Source organism: Amblyomma maculatum, chromosome 2 (genome assembly GCF_055883805.1).
Source record: "Amblyomma maculatum isolate TAMU_Amacu chromosome 2, ASM5588380v1, whole genome shotgun sequence".
Taxonomy (NCBI): Eukaryota; Metazoa; Arthropoda; class Arachnida; order Ixodida; family Ixodidae; genus Amblyomma; species Amblyomma maculatum.
In genome coordinates this window covers 166,359,240-166,368,074 of record NC_139345.1, presented here as the reverse complement: position 1 = coordinate 166,368,074, position 8,835 = coordinate 166,359,240, and the positions used below count along the sequence as shown (strand labels likewise).

The 8,835-nt window shown below is 46.6% G+C and overlaps 1 protein-coding gene across 1 annotated transcript; it reads left to right on the top strand.

Annotated features, from left to right (window-relative positions):
* The first annotated feature begins 6,343 nt into the window (after window positions 1–6,343).
* LOC146200366 (uncharacterized) lies at window positions 6,344–7,850 on the top strand. Its single transcript, XM_084595507.1, has 4 exons — window positions 6,344–6,500; window positions 6,660–6,736; window positions 7,079–7,335; window positions 7,587–7,850. Exons 1-4 carry the CDS (start codon window positions 6,448–6,450, stop codon window positions 7,629–7,631), a joined length of 432 nt encoding a protein of 143 aa, XP_084451633.1. The 5' UTR covers window positions 6,344–6,447; the 3' UTR covers window positions 7,632–7,850.
* Window positions 7,851–8,835: the final 985 nt, after the last annotated feature.

Sequence of the window (8,835 nt, the reverse complement as noted above, 5' to 3'; positions counted from 1 at the left end):
ATGACAAGCCGTACAGCACCTTGGTGTTTTTACGCTTTTTTTATTGATATGACCTATAACTCTGGTTTCTAAAATACACGTCTTTCGAGGGACCGCATTAAGGAAATTCTTTTACATTTCTTGACGGGAGGAATTAAAATTATTTCATCATTTACATCACACTACGATATGCCTGCAAATACGTTGCCACCACTCGTTACGCTAGTTCTCGTGCTGAGGGTTTAGCTTCCCATGATGTTAAGGTACGTGGGACAGGTGCCATAGCCACTAATATCTCACAGATTGCGGCGGTGGTGCGGACAGTGATAAAAAACTAAGGTGACACTTAAGCTACGGCCGTTAAGGGTATGACGCGCTGTTTGGTTGACGCATAGCGTTTCACACAGACGGATGTTGTTTTCAAATCTTATAATATTTATTTTGTCATTCTATTTTGTCTTTTATTTCTTTATCAGTAAACATTGCATTTCCATTGTGATCATTTTGACGCCTTTGAAGCCACATTTTGTCATTTTTAATATTTTTCATTTCTCTAATTAATCAATCAGTTACAATGATTCCATTAACTCGTCATCGCCTGTCACACACCAATCAATCATCGATCACAAGAACTACAAATTACCATGACAGGATTTTTTTTACGCAGCCCCTGAATATTTTCGACACGCGGTGAATGAGCGCAAGCCCTGCAAAGCTCTCGTTATGCGCGTAATCTCGTGAAACGTAAGCTTTAGTGATTGGAAACAAGTTTCAGAGTCAGCCTTATCTAATATGCGCGTTGCCTCCAAAATAGGAATGTAATTCGTGTGTTTTATCAACGGTTTCCACGCCCTGATCGAATCCCGTCCAGCGCATACGCTTGAAAATGACGGCCCCAGTCCCTGTGGCGCCATCTGCCGAGGGCGACGCGAGGCATGCACAACTTTTTCGCCGCTTGGACGACCTCGTCAAGCCACCTAGCTTATTCTTCCACCGTGGTTTGAAGAATGTTGCCCTGATCTAAGATTCACGTGGGAACTTCCAAAGGAAGGTGTTTTGCGCTTTCTGGAGTTGAGTCTCGAATTCTAGCCAGAACACTTATGTTGGACTTACCAGCCCAGAGCGAACAAGAAGTTTCTTCAGTATACATCCCAGCGTTCAAAGACTACTCTATGAATAGCCGTCTTCGGCAGGCAGTGAGGAAACAGTAGACGATGATCTGATGATGGTCAGGAGGAGATATATATTTACAGAAGCAAAATAGTTTACATTGGCAAACTGTAAGTTACAGTAACAAGAGTCACACAGACAACTGCAACTTAAAACAAAATAGACTCTCACACAGAGAAGTCACTCTACAATCCCTTACTTTTCTACCGAGCATTTCGGTTAAAGCCTAGCGGGTGTAAATACGTGCTAAGCACGGAGCCTCAATCTTGACTGTCGAACATGGTCCGAGGACCGCTTTTTGATATCAGACATGAACAAAGACCCGAGGGCGGTCACCTTACGTGATCCGCCCCGAAAATGAAGCAGCCAATCAAATTATTTAAAAACAATGCCACAACCCCCGTGGGTTGGGAATAATCTCGGACACAGGTCCTTATTTACGTCAAATAAAAATACAACATTCAAAACACACTCTTTCCACTCGCCGGTCCCCAAACCCTCTCACACGGCGCCTGTCTTTGCCTCCCCTCCTCAGCGTGTTTGCGACGCGACCCTGCAGCTGGCGCCTTTGTGAAAGAAACGCCGCGGGGGATTCTGGAGACTAGGCCACCCCGTCGTCCCGTTCGAGAAAAGGGGAAAGGGGGGGGGCAGCACCGTCCCAGAGAACTGTAGCGTCGTCGTTGCTCGCACCCGATGAGCCGCTGCGTGGGGGCTAAGTGCCGCGCCCATTGTCGCCTTCAGCAGGACATTTAGTGAGCGCTTGTGGCAGTGCAAAAAGCTTCATTAACGGCGTCTCCCTGCACCCATGCTTGGCGCCACGGCGGGAGATCGCTGGACGAGCTGGCCGTAAAGTGGTTCGCAGAAGCGTGCCACTGTTGTTCCCGACTGATAATTGGATGCGTCGGTCGTTCGCTTCTTGGCGACGCCTCGGGGCGAAAGGACGAAACAAACCAGGCCTCCCGCGCGCCCGCGCCCAAGAAAAGGGGAGAAAAGGAGAAAAAAAAAACAACAGCGCTCGCTCCTTGGCCTCGGCGCGCGGGGGGGGGGGGGGGGGGGGGGGGGTTCGACCGGCAGCTCGGCTCCACGTGCGAGTCGCTTTTCACTGCGGCCTTACAGACAGTAAAAAGAGGTGTTGCGAAGGCTGCATTGATGTTGGCTCTCAACAAATCATGCCACTACCGTGTCAGAAAAGGTTTTGTAAACCAGACTGAGGCTTCTGGAGGCAGGGTATCCTGGGTATTTGCTGTCCTGCCTTGCATTGTCCTGCCAATCAAGCGGAGAAAAGACCTTACTCAAAGAAAATAAGTGGTCAGTGGTACCATATATGCATGGCTTCACCCATAATTTGATAAAGATTGGTCGAAGACACGGCATCCGGGTTATTCTAACGGCACCAAACAGAGCTAAAGAGATGTGTGTGCGGGTTAACAACCAGGACATCAACTATGGATGCAAAACTTCGCACCGGACTAGGTACTCCACGTGTATTCAGGGGATTGTTTATCAAATTTCCTTGCGTTGTGGAAATAAATATATTGGACAGACAGGAAGATGTCTTAATGACAGGATTAAAGAGCACGCTATGGCAATATCTGACAAGTCTGGCAATAATCTTGCAGTGCACTCCAAAGGCTGCGTTGTTTGTAGAGGCCAAACATTTCCAGCTGACCTTCTCAATGTTAAGGTTATGAAAAGGATGAAGGATAAGTTAGCAAGGGAAATGTATGAAGCATATGCAATCAATGACTCGGGAGACCAATGTGTCAGCATGCCTTCAGTGGTATGATTAAAGAAGGAATTAGAATTTTGTGCGCAAACCGGCAGGACGTTATAGACAAGGTGTAAGATGGCTGCAGACAGGAAGTGAAGGGAGAAGATGTGCGGGTTCTGGTCAATATAGTTGTCAGTGCAGCATTGTCCTTGTGTTTGTGTGTGCTTCTTAGGTTTTGTGTTGTTACCTGCTCTGCTGCCTTCTTCCAAGAGATGTGTGACCAACTAGCTCAACGTTCAACTCTATTATAGACGCTTGTGTGTGCCTCCTTGAATATCGTTGTTTTTATGGTGGTGCAGTGTCGGGTTAGGGATATGGCGGGCTCGTATTAAGCAGCCTGGTAACTTGAGACATGAGAAAGTTCGGGTAAATGAAGTTTTTTTTCTTTTTTTTACTGAAGTTTTCCCATGCAATAAAGAAAAAATATCACGAGAGTGGCGTAGCTGGGTAAAGCGCTCGGCTGGGAATCCAAGGAATACTGGTTCGATTGCTTTTGGAAGCAGGATTTTTTATTTATGAAGTCCATCTATAGTGTCTTATAAAGTCTACGCCTTAGCAGAAACCGTACGAAAGAGGGGAATGAGAATGCATGTGCCAGCAACGAATAAACCTTTGTTTTATGTTGCATACTGAAACTTAGCCAGTAAGAGGATGCTTGCAGGGAAAGGGCTTATTTCTTTTGTGGGAATTTGCAAACAGCCAAAGACGACAGGTCACGTATTTCTTCACTGTTGAGAAGAGGCTTAGTTATGGAGATACTTCAAAGAATGATAAAGAAAGAATGCTGTCTTGACCCTTACAGAATACGGTATTTACCCAAGCAAAATAAGGAGCGGGTTCCATATATCCCAGTCATGCCAATGGGCCTCCACAGTATATGGCGTTCCCGCATGACAGAATATTACTGTGATCGTGATGCACGGTCTGAACGAATTCGTTTCCGTGAGGCTTTGCATTTGTTTATCTAAACTGTGAAGTTTGCCGGTGATACTACTGACTGGTTGCCAAATGTAGAACCTTTGATGGTTCTGAAGGAGTTTTATTGGGACGAAGCCAGCCCCTAGAAGACTGATTATATATCAATGTTTTGTTTGCGTTTGTACATTGAGGTTTGTGAACTGTGCTGTCGTGAAATTGTCAAGCAATAAAAAAAACTTTACAACGCCGACGGTGCGAAACGCAGGAACGGATGCCAAAGAGCTGCGCTCTAATACAAATACCTCAGGAAGCTTTCGCTGGTCGAATCTCTCCCTACATAGCGGCAGTGTAACTTAGTAAATAGGATTATTCAGTGTTATACAAGCAGCGAAATTGAAAACGCGTACAACATCAAAGCAAGTGTATTTGCCACCGCCAACACCTGGGGTGCAATAAATTACCGCAGTCTGGGTCCTCTCCTCCTGCGTCCCGTAAGTCCCCTGGTCGAAGTCTACTGTGAAATCATTGACACTTCTCATTCCTTTCGCCATTATTATGCATTTCGTTACGTATACATTTTTCTTATTTTCAAGGCTAAGGCTGCGCTGTTTACACTGCTTGCACAGTGCAAGAACAAACAAATCTGGGATCGCGGAGCTCCAACTGTAACCTAAAATCCCCAACCTGGGCATCACTGCATTCAATGTGTTACTGAATGCATAGAGAGCATTTCTCTTTTCTGGATGCTAATAAATGACAAATTAAATGCGTCGGTGTTTCAAAATAAATTCTGAATGAAAGAGCAAAAGCGCGCCCATGCACCTTGTGTTAACGCTGCAACAGCCTAATGAATCAATCTTCAGAACGTCAAATCTCATAATTCCATAGGCAAAACAATAGGAGACGCAAGACATCACCTGAGTTGACAAGACAACGTGCGTGGGTTTCTTCTATCTAAATATACTACACTGATATAATATCAGAACCTAACCCTCCAGCACTTACAGAGGCGTTCAAGTATATTAAGCCCAGAATAGCCACTTTCATCCATCTTCGAAAAGGCAAAGCTAAAGCGAGAAGCATGGTCACATGCATATTAGTACCAACACAGTTGTTGCGCTCATCAACGCGACATGCCACGCCGCCGGCTTCTGGACTGGCGCCTGCTCGTCGAGAGCGCAGCTGCGGGGCTTGCACTTGAGAGCCGGCGCACGGTGCGTGACTTTTCGTTCATTTCCCGTGACCCTGGATCGCGGAATGCCTGGCTGGCGCGGATTTCAAGTCGCCGACGCAACGCCGCCCGCAAGACGACTCCGGATATCCCGCGTCGGCAAGGCGAGCAGCAGTATTCCGAACCACAGATCATCCACTGTGTGTGGAGGTGTGTGTGTGTGCGCGCGCGGGCTGGACACTTGTGTAAAGGAGCAGCGGAAGCCAGGAAGCTCATTCCCACGGGACTCTGGCTGTCCGGCAAGGACGCACGTGACGACGGCTGCGAATTCGAACTCCATGGAATGTGCACGCGTGATGTGCGTAGAGGACTACGAATGTGAGGAGGAACTATGCTGGAGCCTATTGGCCCCGCCCAGAGAGTTTACTTCGTCCCTATTGGCTTAGCGTTATGTTCTTTGTTTAGCGAACCTATTTAACGAGGCATCAGGGGTGACTTTGGGGGGGAAGGGACCAGTTGCAATAAACATGCTGTGAACTTGGTTCGACTCCGAGTAGTTCTCCAAGGTTCCCAGCAGGTACACCTCAACAGACCGCCGGTCAGCGCAACCGAGCACGGCGAGTGAGAGGAGAACCCTTTCGAATGACAGCAGCTGAACAGACCGTCGCCCTCAGGACGAGCACGGCGGGTGACCGCTTAGAGAGTGGCTTCGAAACATAACTACAGTGCTCAATTCGGCAGTGCTGCAATATTTTAATCCGCTCTTAACGGTGATTGCAGACATAGTGATGCCCTTTCGCGGTTGTGTACCACATTGAAAGAGCATGCCCCTCTAAGCCCACTTACCCTGATTTCCTCAACTACCTGACAAAGCTGGGAGGCGGCCCTGCTCGGCCTCTCTACCTTAAAAGCGAAAGAGCTCTCGCGGGTAAACCCGAGCTACCGTGGAACCAACAGGGGGCCCCTACTAGGGACTCTTTCCTGAATATCTAAGGGTGCGGCCTCTCATAAGTTCCTACTCTGTCGTGTAAAAACCCTGAAATAAATGGTTTCTACCCGCATCACCTTAACATAATTTAAACTGTTTTGGGCCTACATAACCAAAGCTGGCTCGCTCGACCTTCCTCCCCTGACTAGGCAGATACTTCCCAAAATCACTGCAAGCTTCCCTCCTCTCAACGGCCAACGCTACAGGTGTCGGGCCTGCACTCTTCGGGCGTAAGGTAAGTGGCCGTCGTGGTTTCTGAACCGCGGTGTCGTTGCAAGCAGTTGACACATACTTTTCTTGCATGAGCATACGGCAGTTGTGTGCGAACGTGTGCCATTATGGTTTTTTTCACAGGCGTACCAGCCCGCCGCCAGCCACCGCTAGAAGCTCACCAGCATACAGCCTAAGGTGTCCTCAGGCGAAAGGCCGGGGACAAGCGGAGGCAGCAGGATGTCTACTATAGGCAGGGCGGGGACGAGCGGCAGCGTGGGTCACTCCAGCAGGTGGGAGAACCGTTTCAACGTATGATTTGTATGCCTTACTATTGCACGCTGCTTACCTCATCGTTACTTTGTTTAAAATGAACATGCTGATCGATTGTTGAAAACTTATCTGACAGTCTGTCCATTGCTGCTGCTAATTACGTCTTTATTGCACCCCAGTGCGAGTACTTCGAGAGGTGCGGTGCAGCCTGTGGAAGCCTGTGTGGAGGAACAGGATCCACCGAGTCCCACTGCTTGTGAGTTTACCTGCCATTACGCATACTCCACACTACGCTTTGTTGTAGATGCATGAGTATTAACAGCGCTCGTAGTAGTAGTAGTACAAGTGCAATGATAATGCATTATCGTTAAAAATGTCTGTCTCTGACATGGCCACACTACTCAATCAGGCTGTGATGGCCCGTAACAGTCTGTCGAATGTTCACATGAAATATGCTGCAACAGTATTGCGTATTGGCCACCAGTTGTGCCTTCTGTGGCTGGTGTCTACTGCATTCACATCAGCAGTAATGTAAGAAATTCCGCCACATTCCGCTGTATAGCGCGTTGCATCATGAGGACATTTCTTTCTCCAACAGCCACACCGCAGTACTCGCCGTACCCTTCACTGCAGTACTCGCCGCAGTCCTCACCGCAGCCTTCACCGCAGCCTTTGTCGCAGTCCTTGCCGCAGCCCATACCTAGGCAATTAACATCGCAACCTAGGAGGATGCGACACCAGCCTGATGATGGCGAGGAATTATTTCGGCAGGCGCACCTTGAGACTCGCCATATGTCAAACCTGGCTGAGCTCCGCAACGAGCAAGACGATGCATTCCATGAAAGCGTGCTGGAGGTGTGTACTCACAGCACCCACCACATTTTGTGAAGCAGAAACCATCACTTTAACATAATGTACTGGCACTTATTTTTGAACACCTCTGCTTCTTGGAAATTGGTTGTGACAACTCGGCTTCTAGCACTGCCAGGAGTATACTATAACCATTACTTGTCCAAAGTGCCTGAATACCGAACATTTCACACACAAAACTCGGAGTAGTTATTCAACAGTATAAATTCCTAATTGGAGCTTTTTTTTATGTGCAGGTCACGCGGAACCTCACGGCTGCTGTACAAGCATCTGGGGCGTAACAGGCACTTCTGGTCCAAACAGTTGGCGTCTTCACACTTATATTACGTAATCAGATTCACTAAATCTAATTTTAGGCTTATGTGTTTAACTTTATTTTCTTGTGATGAGAAACAGCATACAGCATTTTTTAGTTATTTTTCTTTTAGCTCTGCGACGGTGCAGAAATGAATATACCGTGCGTCCAATTATCTACTTTTTTTAGTTCTGCTATGAGCAGACGCAGCATATAGTTTTTTGAAATATATATTGTTAACTTTTCCAGGGGCAGACGCATACTTTATGGTTTTTGTTTTTCCTTGTTATTTTTTTTCTCACTTCTTTTTCATCGTTGGGTTTCAAGGTCTGCAAAAAATTTGGAAGCAGTTTTATTTTTCTAATGCTTCTTATTTTCGCACGCACTGCAGTCGCAAGGTACCGCTTATGTGAAGACAACTTGATTTAGGCCTGGCTTTAACCAAGGCGTATGAACGTGCTTGTGTGGCCGAGGAGTACCATGTTTGACTGACCATCTAAGAGCCTCGGAAGGTTTAATTCTCATTTCAAAAGTGGCTGCTCGAGATGGCAGCTCTTTTCTACATGTGATGAATGAAGCAAGCAATCAGGCTGCAATATTCAGCTTAGAACGGCTACACCACCTGATACTGTGCACTCCTTCAGACATACCCATGTTGTCATAATCTGTGATATTCATGTCTTGCACAAGTGATATGGTTTTCTAGTTCTGCAATATCCATGCAGAGCAATGTCGCATAAAATACTTCCTATACATTCCACTGCCTATGTAACTAATTTAATCGTAGTTATGCGCACAACTGAGGCTTCTATATGTGCATAGCATTGTGAAGGTTTTAATTTACTAGCATTCAAACTTGTAGTAAGAAATGCAATAGTTTTTATGTAATACCTGCATAGCACGCTTTGTATTGTGTTGGGTTTTATGGTACTTAGGGTAAAGCAGTTCCTGCGAACAATTTTAAATCAGAGCTTCTTGTAGAACTTCCCAGTGGCATATGCTACTACGTTTTATTTCCTTGGTATGCTTTGCATTAGGAACACGTGTGTCGAATGCTACGGCCAAGTAAGTTATTTTTGAACAAATAAATTAGGTCAAAAGAAATGCTTTCGTGTTTCTTACAAGCATGCACAGTGACCACACACAACTGTAAACTTGAATAGGCAAGTCGCCACCAGGAATGACGAAAG